Source organism: Phaenicophaeus curvirostris, chromosome 7 (genome assembly GCF_032191515.1).
Source record: "Phaenicophaeus curvirostris isolate KB17595 chromosome 7, BPBGC_Pcur_1.0, whole genome shotgun sequence".
Classification (NCBI taxonomy): Eukaryota; Metazoa; Chordata; class Aves; order Cuculiformes; family Cuculidae; genus Phaenicophaeus; species Phaenicophaeus curvirostris.
Genome location: NC_091398.1, coordinates 16,173,151 through 16,194,687, shown reverse-complemented (window position 1 = coordinate 16,194,687; position 21,537 = coordinate 16,173,151). Strand labels below are relative to the sequence as shown.

Below are 21,537 nucleotides of genomic sequence, written 5' to 3'. Positions count from 1 at the left end.
GGAGTTATTGAACTATGTAAATAAATCTTTCTTTAGAATTTATTGATTGGTGTAGAAAGGCTCATGAAATCAAATGTGCCTTTTTTTTCTTTAGGCAGCTTCACACAGAAAGTCTGGCCTTTACACAATTCGTTGTCTACCGCTAAGATCAGAAGTAGCTATTTTACTTACACTCGAAGAGAAAAGCATTCTTTTCTTCCTTTTATTCCAGCTTCATTTTAACAGGATTATAAACTAACTTTGTAAAAACTGATAACATTTTCTTCTGTTTCCTGCTGCAATATTCTCTAATTAACAGCCTGTTATTGGCCAAGTGTTAGCTCATAGGAGCTGTAAGCCTGGACCCTCTTCCTCTGCACAGGTTCCCACTCCCTCCCACCCACCTACCTCCTGTGCTCCCACTGACAAGGATCATGTTAACAATACCATTCTGAGCTGCGTTGTTTGAATTGATGTTTCAGCACTGAGTGAATAAGATTTATAACAAATATCATGAATACACTGAGACTGTCAAGCCCATTTTAGCAGTTGTTCTGCTTGGGAACTTCTCATAGTTTTCTGTTTAGGATTTTCTCCTGATGGTTTTTGTCTTGTTGCTAGTCATAGCTATAGGATAACTTGGTCAACATCTTAAAGTCAATAGTATTATCACTTTGGAATTTCTTGTACTTCCCAAAGAAATGAAATGCATTTATTTTAGAGCTGAGTCAAGCCCAAATGAGTTGGCACACCGGGTAAATATCTGGCAGCACATTCTTGTAACTAGCTGGTCACGCACACCAAGCTGTTCAGTTCTAGACAACAAGCAAGGAACGTGTCCTCCGGGTTTGCTTATACACAGCCTTTGTGTGGACTCTGTAATGAGAAATGATTCTCAAGCTCATATTTGGTGTTGTTTTTTTTAAAAAAAGAAAACTTTATTTCCTAGGACAGGGATCACATGTAGATTATTTTTCTCTCCTTTTACTGTCATAATCTCTGAACTAGCTCACCAATTTCAACCAAATACTAGAGAAGGAAGAGGACTTGGTTTTAAGTTTTAGTACGTTTCACAAAATTGATAGTTGGATGGGTGAGTGGAGAGGTTGCACCATGAAATTACTCATTATTGGACAGTAGGCAATCCACAGAAGAAAGACACGTTGCAAATGCTCCAACAACGAAAGACTTAGTGCAAAAACAAATATCCAACCACAAAAAGTAAATCCATACAAAACCTGACTGTTTCCATTCTCGAGCTGATGAAAGTTTTTCTCTGATTCATTGCAAAAACTGCATCCAGTGAGTTTTCTAAATGGATTTGGATGGAAATATATGGTAAGGTGGTCCGACCTGGATGTGCCAAGTTCCCCTGTTTTGTCTTCCTACACATCACTGACAGTGGAGAATGTAACAGCTACTCCATACCTCAATGCATACTAAAACACCTAATTATTCTAAATACATGCAGTTTTATCAGTAGTCCCAGTAGCAGCAGAAACAAGACTTAAAATGTTAGCAGAATGCTTTTGAATGTGAAAGCCAGCATAGAATTTTCTAACTGTAAAAACAGAGCACAGAACCCTGTGGTATGGAATACAAATGCATAAACAGACACAGTCTCAGCATCGCAGTCTGGTAAGGGTAGTATTCAGAATGGGAATGAACACAGTTGTTAGAACTAAGGAAAGACAGGACTGAATGAGAAAATTCACAGAATCAGCTTTAAAATTAAAATGAACCACAACTTTGATTTCCTGCATCTGTGGATTTATTTCCTTAGCCTGGTCTCTTGGCAAAAGTATTAACGTCTTCAAAAATTACAACTACCCGCTGACATAATTCACTGACATGAAGTTCATTTACATCTTGCAAGATTTAAAGCCACTTTTACTCTCTCCTCTTCATGGTGTTTGTTTTCATACATTTATGTATACTTGGCCTCAGTTCCCTCCATCTGATTTGGTGGTGCAGCTGTAATCCACTTCAGTACAGATATCCGGCTCTTCCTTTAGAAACTTCCCCTTGCTAGACTGTAGCTCTTGTAAAAGCCCTGACGGAAGTGGGTTTTTCCCTTCTTCCTCCTGCTGAAAGAGGTCCCAGACATACAAGTCACTTTATAAAACAGATAACATTTGGTTTGAAAAGAGCCTAAAGAGATGCAGCTTTGCATTAACTTTGATGCATTTGTTTCTTACCTTATAGAAACATCATGTATATTACTCATGTATAAACAAAATGACTGGCAAAGTCAGACAGGCTGTCCTAACATTTTAATTTATTAAAGTAAAACTGCCAGGTTATTTTCCATCCTCTCTACTCCATATATTTGAGAGAGAACATCTGTCTGGTAACAGTGATGGTTCCAAATCAGGCCCATGATTTTCTGTTTTATGGAGAACAATTCTTGAACAACATTTGCAATATTTCTCTTTAAATTTTAAAAATGAAAATATAGAAAAAATACGAAAGGCATAATGTTTCATGACATATTTTTTATTATTTACTGTGTATTTTTATTTTTTATTATCTATTTTATTATTTATTGTCTATTTATTACCTTTTTCATAGGGTACAAGGAGACATTCTGTTCTGCCTTAACAATATATTATTCCATTTACTCAGTTTGGCTCCTTCACAATATGAAACATTTGAGGTTTCCTTTAAATATGTTAAGAAAGTCTTCAGAGGTCTAAAATAGCAGATATTCTTAGCATGGTCAGTGTCAGCACTGATAGCTACAAGGCTCTCAAAAAGCCTAAACCAGTAAACAGACAATGGCCTACAAGCCCAACCCCCAACAAAAAAGAAAAAAGAAAAAAAAAAAAAAAAAGAGGCATTTCCACTGACAGAAAGAAGAAATCTACAGATGCTCTGTGGGAGAAAGGGAGGAAGAGGTGCTGGTCAGTCTTCTGCCATCACCAGAAGGACTAGGTAGGTGAGAAGCTGGGAAGATGCCAGTGCAACCTAAAGAACCAGCAGCACCCTCCCAGTCACCATCACTTTGGAGAGGCTCTCCAAAGATTGATCTCCAACCTTCTGCTTTTGTTAGCAGATGTAGGATGTATTATGAAGTCAGGAAACCAAACCACCCGTCCCTGCAGTGGGCAATCTAAACTTAAATATCACAAAAGGCAGCGGCAGGCCCTTTCCCTTTGACATGGAATAGATGCTACTCATGTCTGGTCAGGCTGTTGTTTTCATTTATAGTATAACAGAGGCCTCAGTAGACTGTTTAAAAAAAAAAAATCTTGGCTCAGAAAGAAATGGCTTAATTTCACAAAATGCTTTTACTAAAATGGAGCTCTGGAAACTTTAAAGATGTACATGACACTGGGTTGTGTGTTTCCTCACGCATTCTCCACCTCTTAAACACAGACCCTGCCAAAGCAAATAACTGCACAGTATTTATCATAGCTTTGTTACTATGTGGGACTATTTTCTGTTAAACGCTTGCTAAGGTGAGCTATTTGTTAGCTCCTCCTCTCTTCTGTCTGGAAAAATCCAACAACATGGAAATCCAGTTGTGGTCATAAAATGTCACTGACTTGGAGCTGCCTGTCCCAGGATCAGACCTATATTAGGCAGCAGCGTGCAGTTTTTCCCCTTGTCAAGAACTGGTTCTCACTGTCATGTGAAAGTCCAACAGAAGGCTTTTGTCTTATTGCACCACTTCTCTATAAATGCTACAGCCTTTAAAATCGCCTCCATTTTGTCTGTCAAACGCAGGCACTGGGCACATAGAGAGTTTTGCTTTGCTTTTTTCTTTTATTATTTTGGAGTATAAACCAATTCCTAATTACTCTGTCTAGAAGCTTCTGTATGCGTTATCCGTTTGTGCTGTCAGCGTCCTCTCCATGGTGAGATCTGTGCAATGGGGCTTTGGGAACTGGGTGACAGCATGATGTCCTGCTGCAGATGGTTGCCCTGATGGGGTGGGCTTAGCCCTCTGCTGAGCTGGAAAACAGAGGAAACAGTTTCCAAATCTAGCCAGTTCGGACCTCACCGGCACCTCTTAATCCCATTTGCTCCCATCCTCCTCTGGCACTAGATGTAGGTAGTTCCTGGGCAGGTAGCAGAGAAAGTAGCACAGGGTCTGACCATGCTACGAAGGGCCCAGCTACGTAGCCTGTGAATATTTCTTTGGTTTCTAGAGGCTTATCGCTATCCCTCCATAAATCAATTGTGTAATCCTTCCTGAACAGTGAAGGATCTCTTGACACACAAGCCTCGCAGGGAAATCGTCTCTCCAGCAGCATGGGGAAGCCTAGCCTAAGTGCAGCAGGAAAATCCTACTCACTATGCACTCAGACATGGGAACAAGTCCCCAAGGAAACTGGTGGAAACACCTCATTTATGTCTTTTTGAATTATGTACAAATGTGTATTTTTAGACAATCGTGTATCTGAAAGAATCCTCGCAGGCAAAAATTCAAATAAGTCTTCTTCAAAGATTTCTGCTCTTTTAGGAACAAAAGACAGTGACTTAGTGGCATTCTTTGGTCTAAATTGTATCTCTGTGTGTGTGTGCGTGTATTTATATGCACATTTATATAATCAAGGCCAACACCCAGACAACAAATGTGAGAGTTCTTTTATTCTTAAAATGTGTGTCTGCTTTTTACTGCAACGCCTGGTAGTACTGTTAATGGTGCTGTGGTTATAAATCTTCCTTTAGGAATTTATAATGTAGTGTAAATCACAATTTCTTCTTTATCTAATTACTGCCTATGCATTTTTTTTTATTTGAATCGTTTCAAAAATAACGTGGGGAAAAAAGCTATTGAGGTGATTTAAGCAACATGATTTGACGATATTTATTACTTTGAAGAACGACTAACAAATTATATTATGAAGCAAGAGAATGTTTTCTAACAGAACAAAACCACTTCTTGGTTACAAGTTTTAAAATAAATAATCAGATATTTTCATTAGAAAAAAAATCTACTTAATATAGGAACTGAGCATGCAATCTTGATTCATATAGAGCCAAAGGGAACCTGCTGGGAAGGTATGAAGGTGCAAGACAGAGTCCAGTGCTGTAACGTGGTAGGACTTCACTGCAGAAAGCAACTGGCTGCTGTTTACATTTCAAACATTCTCTCAATAAGTGTTGTCACAACAGACAAGAAATTATAGACAATAATGTTAGTAATTTGTGGATTAAGAACTCCTTAAAGATGTATTGGCACGGCAGACAGTAGCTGCTTTTAGCTTGCAACTGCTCACCCTTAGCTGTGCCAGTGAAAACTGTTACTTCCCAGAAGCTACTGTGCTCCCTCTGAGGCAAAAAAACAACGTTAAGGGTTAAACTTCTCCCTTCTCACAGTCTCTCCCTCCTGCCCCCCCCACCCCAGCTCTCCCTCAGACAGCTTAACCTCCAAGAATAATTTTTAACAGATACATCTGTTTACGCGTATGCACAAAATACAAATATTGCCCACTATGTGAAAGCAATGTTGTGTGAGTCTCTTGCAAACAAATCCAGAAAAATCAGGTTCTAAGATTAAAGTAGCATAAATACACCCACGAGGAACTTCAGCAGAAGGCCAAGCTGCAGCTCGCTGTGGTGGAGGGTGCAGGACACCAGGATGGTTATTCTCTGACTCACCCCTCGGATACCCTTGGCTCAGAACTTGTCGCTCAGGACACGTTCAGTATTAGCTTATGCAAAACCATGTAGTGTGTGAAACATACCATGTTGAGAAAACATTGATAATTTCGAGGATCAACAAGATTTAAGTGCAGTTTGCTCATTTCTTCAAAACTACCAACATCTTAAAATACAACCCTGAAACAAGAATGGCAATGAATGCTTTCAGGGATAAATTAAGTACAAATGCACAGTTTTTGTGCTACTGTTCTTCTGTTTTAATTTCAATACAATGCATTCAGAACATTAGTGTATGTTTAGGAAAATGGCTCATGTGATGAGGAGAAATTAATCATAGGAAAGCTATATATGTGTAAAGTAGCAGATGGGTTGGAGAGGTTAGGGAAAACAAATGTGTTGCCCTCATTAAATCAATTTTTTTTTTTGTACGGGAAAAAGGTTACAGAAATTCCTTGATAGGTTTGAACTATAAAAATGGAAAATGAACAGGTATTTACTGAGCACCATTAACCTTGTACTTCCAGATGCAGATTTGTCTTTAAACAAAACTTATCTCATGTGCCTGCCTGTCAACACCAGCTAAACCGCCAGAGGACTCTGGACCCTTTTTGTTGTTTGTGCTAAGTAATTCACCATCTTTTCCTTAAGATACCATAAAAGCCTGTCAGCCTGGAGAAGAGAAGGCTCCGAGGAGACCTTATAGCGACCATCCAGTACCTGAAGGGGCCACAAGAAAGCTGGAGAGGGACTTTTTACAAAGGCTTTTAGTGATAGGAGTACAGGCAATGGGTATAAACTGGAGAGGGGCAGATTTAGACTAGACATAAGGAAGATTTTCTTCACAATGAGGGTGATAAGGCACTGGCACAGGTTGCCCAGGGAAGCTGTGGCTGCCCCGTCCCTGGAGGTGTTCAGGGCCAGGTTGGATGGGGCATTGGGCAGCCTGGAACAGGTGGAAGGTGTCCCTGCCCATGGCAGGGGGTTGGAGCTGGATGATCATTGAAGTCCCTTCCAACTCAAACAATTCTATGGTTTTATGATTCTAAAAGCCCTTTTTAAGAAGCTTATTTCTGCCTGGTGCTATGGCTGGAGGTAAGCTCGCCAGGTGTGCAGAGCTCAGTTGAGGTGGTAGCATGACCCCGTGCAGGCAGGTGGTGGGGTCCTGCTCCCCAGGGTGGGTGCAGACTGTCCTGTTACCCTCCAGGGGCTGTCCCAGCCACAGCCACCACCAGCTCAGGTGCTGCCAGGGCAGGGGACCTGCTGAGGGCTCTCCTGCAGAGGCCATAGTCGGCATCTCAATGAGCAAGGAGGAAACGGCTGTTGAGAAACAGTTCCTCATCCCTGGCAGTGAAAGCAGCCTTTTGTGTGACTCCTTCCCAGACACAGGGACTCTCTTTTTTGGTTTTCAGTTGATTCTGGTTGCTTGAGTACACCCTGAAACAGATGATAGAGGCTTCGAGTGCATCTAACACATGAACTGGCTGCGTTTGGTACAGCCAATGTCCCTGCAGCCTGTGCCTGAGTGAAGACTCATTTGATTTCACACCCCTTAAAACCAGACAAAGTTGTGCGTGCCCACCAAAGCTACTTCTCTTCTTGTGCCTCCCCTCTTCCCAGCACTGCAGATCCCTGAACGAAAAACACCACAAACACTCATCATATGCTACACACTAGGGGAAGAGTGGCTAAACAGCTGCCTGGAGGAGAAGGACCTGGGGGTGTTGGTTGACAACTGACTGAATATGAGCCAGCAGTGTGCCCAGGTGGCCAAGAAGGCCAATGGCATCTTGGCTTGTATCAGAAACGGCGTGACCAGCAGGTCCAGGGAGGTTCTTCTACCTCTGTACTCGGCACTGGTGAGACCGCTCCTCGAATCCTGTGTTCAGTTCTGGGCCCCTCACCACAAGTATGTTGAGGCTCTGGAACGAGTCCAGAGAAGAGCAACAAAGCTGGTGAAGGGGCTGGAGAACAGGCCTTATGAGGAGCGGCTGAGAGAGCTGGGGTTGTTTAGCCTGGAGGAGGCTGAGGGGAGACCTCATTGCTCTCTACAACTACCTGAAAGGAGGTTGTGGAGAGGAGGGTGCTGGCTTCTTCTCCCAAGTGGCAGGGGACAGGACAAGAGGGAATGGCCTCAGGCTCCGCCAGGGGAGGTTCAGATGAGTATCAGAAAAAAAAAATTACAGAAAGGGTCATTGGGCACTGGGACAGGCTGCCCAGGGAGGTGGTTGAGTCCCCTTCCCTGGAGGGGTTTAGAAGACGGGGTGCTAAGAGGCATGGTTTAGTAGCAGATAGGAATGGTTGGACTCGACGACCCAAGAGGTCTTTCCCAACCTGGCAATTCTATGATTCTACACGCAATCAGAACCACAGACTGCCCCGAGTTGGAAAGGACCACGAGGACCATGTGCCCCGTCCCTCCAGAGCACGACCCCCCGCCCGCCCCGCTCGCTCCCGCTCGGTTTGGGTTCGGCGCCCCCTCCCTCCCCCGGCTCCGCCGCCGTCACGTGGCCGCGGGGTTTTCTCCGCGGCGGAACGAGGAAGTCGGAGCCGCCGCCGCGCGCGATGGGAGCGCGGGGCTGAGGCCGCTGCCCTCCCGCTGCGGGCGCCGAGGAGCGGGCGCGGGGAGCCCAGCCCTCCCGCTCCGGCCGGCGGCGAGCAGCCCGGCTCCCGGTGCCGCCCCGCAGGCGGGCGGTCCCGGCGCGAAGCCCCGATGGAGCAGCCCCCGGCGGCGGCGGAGGAGCGGCAGGCGGCCACCCAGAGGAGGAGGGCCTGGGCCAGGAGCAGGGACTCCTGGCAGGCGTCGGAAGCCGAGGAGTTCGCGGCGCCGCTGGCCCGCGGCGAGGAGGAGGAGGAAGAGGAGGAGGAGGACGAGGAGGACCCGGACCCCGCCGGCGCGGAGCTGCCGCTGCCCGCAGGAGCAGGTCGGTGCCCGGGTGGCCGCGGGGAGCGCCCCTGCCGGGCTGCCGCTCACTGTCCGCTTCTCTCTCCCGCTCTCTCCCTAAGGCCACGGCGTTCCCGACGAGAAGATCGCGATATGGCTGAAGGACTGCAGGTGGGTGCTCCTGGTGGGGGCTGCGGGGGCGGAGCCGTGTGTCCCCCTGCTCTCTGACCCCTTCTCCTCCTCCGGGTCTCTGCCCCTCTTCGTGTCCCTTTCCCTCTCCCCCTCCAGGGACTCTGCCCCTCGTCGTGTCCCCCGTCTCTTCCTCCAGGGTCTCTGCCCCGCGTCGTGTCCCCTTCCCTCTCCGCCTCCAGGGTCTCTGCCCCTCGTCGTGTCCCCCCCCTCCCTCTCCAGGGTCTCTGCCCCTCGTCGTGTCCCCCCCCCCCCCCCCCCCCCAGGGTCTCTGCCCACCCGTCGTGTCCCCCCCCCCCCTCACCCTCTAGGGTCTCTGCCCCCCGTCGTGTCCCCCCTCTCACTCCAGGGTCTCTGTCCCACGTCACTCCTCACCCCGTCTCTGCCCCGTGTCCCCCTGCCACCCCACAGCTCCCCCGTAGCAGAGGCGCTCCCGGCGTTCTCTCCTGCGGGCTGGCAGGGGCACCTGTGCGCTCTGCAGCGGCGTTTGCCATCGCTGCTGCCACGGGCTTCCCTGCCCCCCAGTGCTGCTCGGGTTGTGCCTTCAGGTGGGGCCACACGGGGAGCGGTGGAGTGTGTAGGTATGGCTAGAGGAGAGCTGGCTTTTAGCACCTTTCTTCTCCTTGGGTGTCTCGCATAGTGAGGCTGAAGACTTGCAGCTGCTGCAGAGGAGCTCTGTTTACGCTAAGGAAAGCAGCGTTATTTTCAAAGCTGCTCCTTTTCTCACCTAGGGGCTGCAGCTTGAAGCCTCCTATTGCTGTGCTTGGTTTTTGCTGCAGTTCGAAAGAAATAGAGCTTACATGGCAATGGCCTCTGTGCTTAGGGATCTTAAAGAGCGATGGCACAATTTAGACTAACTGGATTTCTTCTAGTCTGCCATATGGACTCATATCCTTATTTTGTGACGTGGTATGTATATTCTGTGTTTCTGTAACTATTGCAAAATACTTCCTCAGTGATTTAAATGAGCTGATGGCATTACTTTGTCTTCATCCTCATTGCCGTAAAAGTGTAAATGCCACATCCAGTAGCAGCTGCTTTGGACCTGTCTTTTTCTCCTTTCAGTCTTAGCAACCCTTGGAGGCAGAGTTGTTGGGGGAAAGCTAACAGTTAGCTTTCCAGTAGTTAACAATGACATTGCAAGACCTCCCCTACTTGATATTTCTGGTTTCCTTCTCTCTACGTTTAGATGAAAATTTACCTCTGAGATTAGTTTTGCCTTTGTGATCTTTTGATCCAGTAAGTGGCTGAGATTACTCCCATAACTGAAGCGTGGGTCGCTTTATAGCGACAGGGTCCTCGGTGTAGTTTACTTTGGTTATCTACAGGCTGTGCCCTGGACAGGGTGTTGGAAGCCAGAGGCTTGAAATCGTATTGTAATCTCTAAAACACAATGTTCAGACCTAATAGGCCATCAGAATGCCAGAATGGGAGAAGATTTTTCTGACTTTACCTGAAATCTGGTGTCCTGTTAGTCTAGCAAAGTATATCCTTAAAAACAAGTGGTATGAATTCAGTGCTTTATTAGAAGTACTTTTTGAGTACAGGGAGGGCAAAAAAAAATGGTGAAGTGGCAGGGGAATAGGCCCCTGAGGTAGAAAGTCTTCCTAATCCTGCAGTACTGCTTCTCTTCGTATATGCAGGATTTCTGTCTGGAGCTTTGTGTGATCCTTACTGTTACCATACAGAATTTAAGGAATAGCACAAAACTGCAAACCATCGGCATGAACATCTGATAGACAGTCATGAATCTTGAGTAGTAACACAAAGCTTGCAGTTTTATTCCTATGCTCTGGTAACTATCTGTTGTTAAAACTGGCACCAAACACTTCTTTGGAATGTGTTTGCATCTCTGGCAGCTGATTCCCAAAATATGGGAATCTTATTTTACACTCTATTTCCATATTTTACACATAAGGAAATAAAGCACAGGTTTACCCTTTTGTTAACACGGAGATGCAAATTTAGTTAATGCGTGTTTGTGAAACGTGTTGTGGCCTTTCCACAGAAGTCTTTTGAAGTGTAGCTATTTACTGCTGTAAATCTTTTTTCAAAAGAATCTTATGTTCTTCTCAGAAAAATAAGAATTGCATTTTTTAAAGTATTACTAACACCAAGCTATTCAGACCTGGAGTTAGCCTCTGTAACATGTAGAGTGCATGCATATATAGTTCATGTCCCAGCTGCCTGGAGCAGTGCACAGTCCCTTTTCTTTTAAAACCACAGAGTGGTTTCATTTTTTTGTATCTAGTATGCATGCAAGCAGTAGCTAGTATGTGCAGTAAAATGGTTATTCAACTTGCACTGTTATAAAGTGTGTGAAATTCTATGCTGTGCATATAGGAACCCCAAAAGGATTGTCTCTTGATAACTATGTAGGAAAAGAGGACAGTGTAACAGACAGAATAGCCTTACAGATGTTGTAGTGTATTGTTCAAAAAAAGAACACTTAAAACCAACAGTTGTGAAATTTACGATTGTTGTTGTCCCTGAAATTTCTTAATTGTTTAAATAACACTGTTTTTGCTATGGAGCTTTGATTACTACAAAGTATGGGCAACATACGCAGACCGAGCATCTGAGCATCGCGTAACCTCATTCTTACAAGTTAGCTCTGTTGCAAAAATATAACCATTACTACAAGTGAGCATTCAGTTACTAAAATAAAGTATTTTCTCTGTTATGTGTTTTCTAAAAGCAGTCTTTCCCATTTTGTCTGAGTTTCTATAAGCTTGTGTAAGAGGTACATCGGAAGAAAACTGGCACTTTTAAAATCTTATTTTCTGGTTTGGGTTGGCAGCAGCACAAAAAACTTACTTTCAGCCCACTGCATAAATAGATCTGCTTATAAGATTTGTTCCTTTGTTTGTTTCCAAAATTATTGACAGTGTTATAATATGGATAACAAGAATTACTGGCTGTCCCTTGATATTCATGTTAGTGGTTTGGGGCTCATCTCTGTTTCCCATCTGCTTTGGAAAGGAGGGAAGGGTTCCTAATACTGCATGCTATTTAACTTGGTAGACATATGTTTTGGTTTTTGGTTTTTTTTTGTTGTTGTTGTGTTTTGTTTTTTTTCTTTTTTTAAAAAAAACCAACAGCTTAAGAAATGCCAGATGTTACCCAGAGTTTCTGGTTTATTCATGTTTTGGGTATCTCATGTCTTTGGCAAAGGTGTCCTTTGCTCTTTCCTTGGTACTTTGAAAAGGCTTCTTGAAGTAACAAAGTTAACAATGGTTTCAGTTTTAACTCTTGTGAAGCTATGACAGGAAACGCAAGCGTTTGTATTATACTGATAGAAGAGAAGAAATTTTTTGTCAACTCTGTGGTGGCACATAGTATTTTGGTTCAGTATATTTAAACTCTGCTAGTAATACAGGGGATGCAGGAGGTATTTAGGAGCCGTGTCCTGTAGATATGCAGGAAGTGAGTTCTTGAAATGCCTCAGAGAGAAGAGATTTTTTTACTTCAAGTTTAAAATAAACATGGCCCCTGCCCAATTAAGGCTTTAAAAGTTGAGGTTTAAATGCTTCTACAGTACAGTGCAAAATCTTTGTTCTGTTCACGAAGACCACCCAACCACAACTCACAGCTGATCAAACCAGCCTCTGGAATGAGGAAGACTTGAGGATGCACATGGTCCTCTTACCTGCTCAGTACCCATGTCCCATGGCGATGTGGGCACAGAGAGTTCATTCAGTTCTTTTATAGACCAATATTGAGGTAAATTATTGCCATATACATTAAAATACAGTAAAAAATGTGTAAACACAAATGGAAAACCACAGGGTTCCTTGATCTAAGCACAATCCACCTTACTTGCCCTTTGCTCAGGCTGCCTTCTTCCCTGGCACCACTTCTCCCTGGCCACCACGTGAAGGCTGTTGGGCTGTGCTGGGGACCTGCTGTGATGCACCTCTGGTGAGGAGACCTTGTCCTAAGGGCCCAGCAAGTGGAATGGTCCCCCAGCCATAACCTGTGTGTGAAACTGCTCTGAGACAGTGCTGGTTAAGCTGGCTAGTAGGCCATGCGGTGAAAAATCAGCCTGGAACAGAAAGGCAGAGCTGTCCATGCTATGGTCCAAGAGGATTTTGGTGTGGGTACTTGTCCCTTGTTTAAACTGGTGTTGTTTCTAATTCTTAAATGCAAGTTTTTTGGAGATAGAGGGTATAAGGCAGCTGTGAATGTGTGCTGCAGTGCAAGCAGGGCAGCAGGTGGATGTTCGGCAGGGCTGCTTTGAGAGGTTTGCTTTTCTGATACCTGCTAACATGCTGTAGAGGTGATGGTCCTAATTTCTGAAAGAAAATGCCAGCTTCGGTAGTTGCTTTTACCATTCTCAGCCAGTGCATGCGGCACTGACCTTGGCTGTGCAAGTCACTGCAGCAAGTTTCTGCATCAAAAAGATAGCAGTGTGGAAGTGGCTACTGGGAAGGGAGAGGGACAAGGATGGTAGCACACCAGTCAAAGCCAGAGAGTAAACAGCTGGCATAGTTATTACCTCAGAACATAAGGCTTGTTGTAGCGTGACAGGTTTAGACAATACAACCCGTGTGGGGTGGTTTTGTTTGGTTTTTTTTTTTTTTTTCCAAACCCTGACAGGACAGACCTGCAGAAACGCAGGAGATCTGAACTTCAACAGAGTCTGTCCTCTCACCCGAAACATACTCGTACACCTGAATGCTCAGGCTGTTTGCCTCGGCATCTCACTGCAGCAAAGCTTTGCTTTGCTTTGGAAAAGACACATCAAAATGAGCTTGCTCCCTTTCAGCAGGCCATGTGTGGAAAGAGTGAAACCTTTACGGGGGGTGGAAATAAGGCTGTGAGGTTTAGGGTCTGTTAGAAAGCAGATGCAAACTTTCCTTGCTTGACTTGGCTGTAGCACCAGAACAAATAATATTTAAGAGCACTGTTTACTTTCTGGTCCTTGGGCATGTTTATGTGTTTGTCTAATTAAAAAAAACAAATGAAACATACATATAGGCACATAAATCATCTGCTTTCCCCTTCTTTATGGGTGTTATATTTCTGAATTTGTTTTGAGCTTTGAGAGTTAGTGCTGCACTAGTTAATAGTGACAGGACTTTGGTTAAACATCTCTCAGAGACACGATGTGGAAACAACCAGGTAGTGTCACCAACTGTAGCATGAACGCAGAGTGAGACTGAACCTGTCACTTGTGCAGTTGCTACTGCTCCTTTGGGGCAGTGTGAGATTCAGCAGATCCATTGCCCTTCAAAGAGTGGCAGTAGCAGAGCTCGTCCAAATAAGAGTCCACATGAAGTCTGTACAGGATGGGCAAGTGACAGCTAACATAGCTGTTAAAGGTTTTTCTTTCTTGTTCCTGACAACCAAATGCAGCTTTTCACCCCTCTCTACAGGAGATTTTAAATATTAAGAAAATGTCAGCCAGTTTTGTCATTTAAATGAGATTTAATTAGTCTATTCAAAATCCCATGATCATTTTTTTCTGTGTGTTCTACTGAGAAACCCATGGTTTTCCTTGAGAGAGAGATTGAGAGAGAGAGTGGGAGAGCTGCTGACCCCAAAGCTTTACCACCGACTGATGTCTGAACATTGCAGTTATTATTAACCTGTTGTGTTGTTTTTCCTTACAAGATGTGTTTGTTCAGAGGGCTGGGGATTGTTTGGGAAGTTATTGCCAGTCCTCAGATGTTTGTGCTTTCTGGGGGTGGAGGGAGGGACAACTGCTATCACAAGATTGTTACAGACTATAAGGAAGGACATGAAACAGCAAGTTTTTAAAGTAGTATTCATTTCTTTTGTGGTTTCAGAACGCCTCTGGGAGCCTCCCTGGATGAGCAAAGCAATCCTCTGTTGAAGGGTAAGGAAAGGCTTTACCTACTGAAATCTCTTTTGCTGGGAACTGTGCTTTCATGGATGCTCACTAGAGCTCTCAGCTCTTTAGCAGCAGCACAAACCACAGCCTAGTTGATGTTGCTGAATTATCCTCACTGTGAAGCAGTAGTGCTCGACAAACTGGAGAAGGAGGAAAAGATCCTGAGTAAGGCTTTCTTGAGGCTGTAGTAACCCCTAAAAAAACCAACCCAAAATGTGCAGAATGAGGAGTAGTTTCCTCTCCGAGATGGTGAGCATTAGGTAGTCTCTACCTCTAATAGCTCTGGTTGCCACGCCTGAAAATTTTACTATCTGAGCAGGTCCGAGGACAGAAGTTCAAAGTACAGCAAGAACGTGCAGGTAGTGACAGGGTGCAGAAGAATTACTTGCTGTGCCTGAAGTTTTTCCTTCAACTCTTAATCTGGTACAGGGAGAGAGAGGGGAATGCGTAAACTGGACTCAGGCTCTGGATCCCCCTGGTAAGATGTCTGGAGGAAAGATAACGTTAGCAGTTGAAGGCACAGATGTGTTGGGTAGTACCTCCAGGTTCCCACTAGCAATTTACCTGCAAGTTGACTTTGGGATGTTTCTGAGCACAAAACTAAAGTAGTGTTGTAGTTGTTCCCTTTTAAAATAACGTTTCTGTGATCTCAAATGCAACTTCTTATTTCTTACTGTTTTTTTAGTGTATGAAAAATACAGGGATTGTAAATATAATCTAGTTATAACCCGTTGTATCAACTGAAGTGTCTTGCTAATATCTTTCATTAAGTTCTTGGAAAGAAAACACTGCAGTATTCTAGTAGTTGAACTGCTAACTGTACGCTTTCAGGCATGCTGGTGAGAAATGGAGGAAGTTTTGAAGATGACTTATCCCTGGGAGCCGAAGGTGGGTGCGACAGGATTATGACTCTTTTTCAGGCAAAAAAAAATAAGGAATTCATGTTCAGTCTTCTGAGTTTTATTTTGAAAGACAGCTTTTATCTTCTGGTCAAAGGCAGTTGATAATGCTGTCTAGAGAACCAGTATGAAGCATATGGGAAAATTTGCTTTTTGAGGTTATTCGACTATTGCTGGTGTTAAGCATTCTGGTCTAACTTGAAGGTCAGAGGCAGCCTGAATTAGCTTCTGCTTTCTTATTTCAATACCCACAGTGGCAGCACAGCCTGGAGCACTCACTGAGGCTGTGAGAAAGTGGTTTCTCCTACTTGCTCTTCTTGTCCATGGGTTACTCTTGGCAGCCCTGCTGAGTCCCTTGGGAGTGGCATGTGTGGGCTTTTGGAAAGAGGAATGAAATTCTGTTGGCCAAGAGGCAAACCCATTAAGGGATAAGTGCTTTTAAAAATTAAAAGCACCGAAGCTGAGTAAGTATTTTGGACCAGCCATGATACACACATCGCTGTTGCAAGCCACTTGCCTATTCTTCCCCTTTACTTTTTTAAGGGGAAGGAGATACGGCTGTTCAAGGTGGACTTCTTTGTTACAAAAAGACTTTTAGCCTCTCTGTTCATCATGGGTTAGAGGTTTCTGTAAACAAACAAACAGAAGCACTGTGGATCCTGTTCTAACAGCAGCATCCTGAAATAAAATAGCAAAAACCGGTCTCTCAAACTGGATCCTGGTTTTACCTGCAGGATGGGGGATATAAGAAAATATCTGATTTCAGTGTTCAAAAAAAATGTGGGTTTGCCTTTTCTTTTAACTACAGCTTCTGCAAAGTGTCAGAACTTGTATAGTAGAAAGTCATTTTTTTTCCATGGCAGTCTTGCCAGTGGTGTCAAGGTAGTGGGACGGGACCTCAAAGAAGGAATTATCTTTAATTTTTAAAGATTCAAGACTTTTAAGGAAAATAGTTGATCTGATAATGGTGGAGAAGTAGTAAATGAGTTCCTTACTGCAACAGATTAAATAGGATTGCGTTTTCTTTCTGACAATCTTTTCCACTTTTAGATTGCTTGCAGTACAAAGATTTCATAGGAAACATTTCTTTGTAACGATAATCCAAGGTCTGAGCATATGACCAGGCATACAAGAGTCAGTAGATTTTTTTTTTTTTCCTTTTCAGTTTTTTTTCCTCTTATTCCTGAGGATTTCTGGTTTTTATGAGCCTTTAGCACAGTTTAGATAGAAGGTCTTTTCCCTGCCTTTTTAGACAATTAAGGTCTGAATACTAGAATCACTAGTTCCTTTCCTGAGTAAGGATGCCGGGTTTTCTGCAAGGCTTTGCTTCCCATCTGAGAACAATGGGACAACAGAGCTGCTTGGAGCAGCACTGTGTGCCCTGCTGGACAGACAGCCCCTTTGAGGCTGATATGAATGGCCTGCCCTTGTGCATCCATGGCTGCCTGAATCCAGATGCAAGCCAAAGCCCTGTTTGAATGGTATGCAGGGCATTGGGCTGGGTCCTGTAATCCCAGACCCTTACTGAGCTGTTAAAACCCATGGTTTAGCTGTTCAAACTAGTCACCAGCTAATCCATATACATAGGTTTAGGCAAGAATATTACAAAAAAAAAAGGAATTATGGCACCTATGTTTTAAATACATTAAATTTTCTTCATGATGCCTCTTAAAAGGAGAGGTTGTGAGGCTTCCATGTTTTGCTCTCAGTTGCTGGCTGTACCCTGCTGGCACAGTAAGCTGATGTGCAGGGTTTTCCTGGCAGCACGTTTGGCATCACTTTGCTCTTTTCATAGCTGATTCTGAGAGTTTTTGTAATGTATGCATGCATGATCCTTGCCTGTCTCTTGAAGCAAGTTTGTTAATGTTGAGTCATCTCTTTGGGGAACGCAGAGTTTAAGGCTGGGGCTTAAATCTATGGCTTGACAGAGTGTCAGTTTTTCTGCAAGAAGAATGATGGGGTGCTCGTGTCTGGAGCGGGGCTGATCTGGCTGCAGAAAGCACTGAATTCTCCATTGGAGGCTGGTGACCAGGTGCTGGTTATCTGGTGGCTGACCTCCCTGTGGAGCCCTCTTGACTCCAGATGTGACGAGCAGCACCAGGGGCATCACTTAGCTGTTCATAGAATCATAGAATAACCAGGTTGGAAGAGACCCACCGGATCATCGAGTCCAACCATTCCTATCAAACACTAAACCATGCCCCTTAGCACCTTGTCCACCCATGCCTTAAACACCTCCAGGGAAGGTGAATCAACCACCTCCCTGGGCAGCCTGTTCCAGTGCCCAATGACCCTTTCTGTGAAAAACTTTTTCCTAATGTCCAGCCTAAACCTCCCCTGGTGGAGCTTGAGGCCATTCCCTCTTGTCCTGTCCCCTGTCACTTGGGAGAAGAGGCCAGCACCCTCCTCTCTACAACCTCCTTTCAGGTAGTTGTAGAGAGCAATGAGGTCTTCCCTCAGCCTCCTCCAGGCTAAACAACCCCAGCTCTCTCAGCCGTTCCTCATAAGGCCTGTTCTCCAGCCCCTTCACCAGCTTTGTTGCTCTTCTCTGGACTCGCTGTGGATTGCAGAGCTCTGGCAGCTGGGGCCCTGCCGCACTTTGAGAATGCTCTGTACTGATGAAAAGACTAACAAATACAGTCTCAGTACCTGCTTGTGGGGCCAGCTGTCTCAAGTTCTTTACTTTTTCTACCAGAGCAGTCTTCACATGCCTGCTCATCCTCCTCCCCTTCCTGCTCGGGAACAGCCCTGCAGCTGGTAATCGAGTCTTCCAGTTGTAAAGCAATAAGTGGTTTATATAACAATTACTAGCTTACTGCATCTTAAATATCAAGTTAATATGACTAATGACAGTGTGTAAATGTGTGCCCATATGAGATTTTATTTTAAACAAAGCCTGAATAAACCAGGTCATCTTTATGTCAGCCATATGCTGGAAACCCTTGACAATTACCTTTATGTAGGAAGAGAAAAATCTGGCTTATGCAGGAGTATTGGTAAACATGCTGCCTGCTTCTTCATACTGGTTGCAGGAAGTGTAATTCTGAACAGGTCTGTACATAACTACTTTTTGTTTCTCTGCAGCTAATCATCTACGGAGTGATGCACAAATGGAAACATGGTAAAGATCTTTTTTTTTTTTTTGTTTACTTCATAGAAATATGTATACTGGAGGGTGGGAAGGAGAGGAGCAGTGTAAATCATAGAGGTTACCTCGGAGCTAAAGCGTTTCTGGTCGTGTCTGCTCACATGAGAGGGAAGAAGATCCAGATAACACAGGAAGAGTCATTAGGAGATACAGAAAAAATGTGCAGACTTTTATTCTTCCAGCAGACCTGATGTAGATTTTGGGAGTGCAGGAGGAAAACACAGAAATGGCAAATCTAAGTAACTTGGTGTGATTTACCTACTTTGCCTCAATGATTCCTCAGCAGTCCAGAAATTTCAAGGGAAAATTAGTTTTGCCTTTTGGAACGTATGCCCTTTGGGAAGGGGCGGTGGCAGGGGGGGTGGGGAGGAAAGGCTTTGAGAGAGCCGAGGTTCCTGCTTTACAGGGAGAGTGTCTAAGTAAAATGTGCTGAAACTAAAACTCTTTTGAGACTTAAGCAAATACTGGCACAGCCCATGTGGGTAGCATCCTCACTACTCCTAAGCCAGGTCCATAAATGTGCTTTTAAGTGAATCCTATGTCATCTTTGGTTTCTCGATGGCTCTCTTGCTCTATGTGTGTTAGGATTTATATGATAAAATTCAACCTGGGAAGGTTTGTCTCCAGAGAGACTGGTAGTAATAGTACATTTGAGCTCCAGGGCACCACCTAATGCTAAAGCAGGTTCTCGAGTTGCAAGGAGCAAATGGTTTGGGACTGGGAAAGAAACTGCCAGCAGTCTCAGTTGGAGCTTGTCTTGCTCCATTTCCTCCAGCCTGGAACCTCTTCAGCTTCCTTGGCCACTGCCTGGGCAGCTTGCAGCCTTGTGCTGCTTGGTGAGTGGCAGCTGGGGGGAAGGGGAAATGGTTGCTGAAGCATGGAGAGGTGGTCCTGGCGCAGAGAGGTGGTCGTGCTAGAGGAGGCAGTGGCACAGGAAAGGCAGGGCAGGGTGGCTCATCTGAGGCTGGGTTTCCGTGCTGGAGGAGGGTGGGATCAGGGAGGGTGGGGCAGCAAGTGGAGATCAAGGATTTGTTTTCTCAGCTTGCATTTGCCTTCAAACTCTTACCGTCTATGTACATTTTTACTGAGGTGTCCCAGGGTTTGCTTTTGTTATTTTATTTCAATAAGTGACATGGCTAATATAAACCAGATAACACTTGAGAGAGAAATTCAGCAGCGCTGGAGGCTTAGCGCTCCTCTGAGGTATGGAATTGAGTTCCTGAATGAAAGAGGTTTATCACAGGGGTCTTCTCTGTTTGTGTTGACAGCAATGGTGTTCTGGCAAAGGAGAGGAGGCTGCAGTTCCACCAGAGGGGGAGAAGTATGAACTCCACGGGGTCTGGAAAAAGCAGTGCAACTGTGTCAAGGTAAAGTATACTATACTTTGAAGGTCGTGGCACAGTTCAGTGGAATTTGGCTGTATTTTGCTGGCGAAACTTGCTACCTCTGTTCCTCAGTTAAATGGACTTGGCTTGATTTATGTGCATTGTTGCATTTAGTAGCCGAGAACGGAATTTTTATTCGGTTGCTTGAAAAATTGCTATTTGTTTTCAGTTGTGGTTTGCAGTAAATACTAACAAATGCGTCTAAGCATTAGAAATGTCTGAAATCTTAATGACATTTTAAAGTTGGAGCTTTGCAGAGTAGGGGCTTACTTTACAAATTACAGGATAGGATCTGAGATGTGCCTTAGCCAGTGTGTCTGGTGATGGGAACCAAAGCTTCAGATGCAGAGATCTCCGTGATTATTTCCTAAAGTACACTGAGCTGTAGGAGTCAAAAGTTCAATAGACCTACCTGATTACTGGGCTGAATTATCATTTGGACATAAGGGACTAGGTCTTAAAAACAGACAAGTAGATATTAAACATCTTTTCATATGTTTAGTGTTTCTGAACTGCTGGAGCTTTATGAGGAAGATCCTGAAGAAGTGCTCTATAACCTTGGGTTTGGAAGAGATGAGCCAGATATTGCTTCAAAAATTCCAGCAAGATTTTTTAATTCATCCTCATTTGCCAGAGGGATAGATATCAAAGTATTTTTGAATGCTCAAATACAGCGCATGGAAGTGGAAAACCCAAATTTTGCTTTAACAAGTAAGTATGTTTTTGAAGCAAAGTTTATTTTTAAGTTTTTGGACTGTGTAAAAAAAACCTCAGAAGAAAGATGTATATCTAATATTCTGGCAAATGCACTTAACAGCCCAAAGGCCAAATTCCATTCGAATCCATCATGGAACTCTTGCCTGGCCCTGAATATGGCGAGAGTTGGCCATCAGTGTTAAACAATTTGGAGTGAGGGGAAGGAGTTTGTAGAGGGACAGGACAATGAAAGGCATCCAGTAACCTATGTTGCCTTCTGGTTTGTATCATTCTTGTCTTTTGCTCATAAGTTTGTTTCTGTTGAAGGTTTAGAGCACTGAGGCAAATAGAAATATCCATCTTGTTTTGTGTGTTCTTCAATATTTCGGTGGGATTTTTGAAAGCTATCAGCAGCAACCTACTTCTTTAGTTATTGCAATCTGGGCCAGTATTTCTATTGGCTTGGAGAGGACCTTTGTTAGGTCAGTAAGGAGAGTTTCTGAATTGAAGGTGTAACTGAAATGCTCTTGTGCTCATAGATGGATTGTGCAATGTGAGTAACCCTTATCTTCCTAGCACTTTGTAAATTAAATTGCACTTGCCTACCTGTGTCCCTTTTTTATTTTGTGAAAGCTTTGCTTGCTGTTCTCCTCATGCGGTTACCAAGCATTCTTGCAAAAGTTTTTTCCATTTTTTCCATACTGTGTGGTATCATCTTTATAGTTCAGGACTAGGCAGTGTTCAGTCAGCCTTTGAGACTGTGATATAAGTAGGAGGAGATTTGCGGTGAGGGTTGGGCAGAAGTTACGATGAAAATTCCTTCTTTATATCTAAGAAAGAGCTGTCTCTGAGAACTCCAAACCGTTGTGTAGAGATGGATCAATAGTTCT

General features: G+C 44.1%; 1 protein-coding gene across 1 annotated transcript in view; it reads left to right on the top strand.

Annotated features, from left to right (window-relative positions):
- Positions 1–8,306: 8,306 nt before the first annotated feature.
- ITPRID2 (ITPR interacting domain containing 2) overlaps positions 8,307–21,537 on the top strand; it is a 44,329-nt gene continuing 31,098 nt past the window's right edge. The window contains exons 1-7 of the mRNA XM_069861004.1: positions 8,307–8,513; positions 8,596–8,644; positions 14,455–14,504; positions 15,351–15,407; positions 18,503–18,539; positions 19,835–19,933; positions 20,454–20,662. Of these exons, the coding sequence (XP_069717105.1) occupies positions 15,353–15,407; positions 18,503–18,539; positions 19,835–19,933; positions 20,454–20,662 (400 nt within the window). The 5' untranslated portion in view covers positions 8,307–8,513; positions 8,596–8,644; positions 14,455–14,504; positions 15,351–15,352. The remainder of the gene's footprint in view (positions 8,514–8,595; positions 8,645–14,454; positions 14,505–15,350; positions 15,408–18,502; positions 18,540–19,834; positions 19,934–20,453; positions 20,663–21,537) is intronic.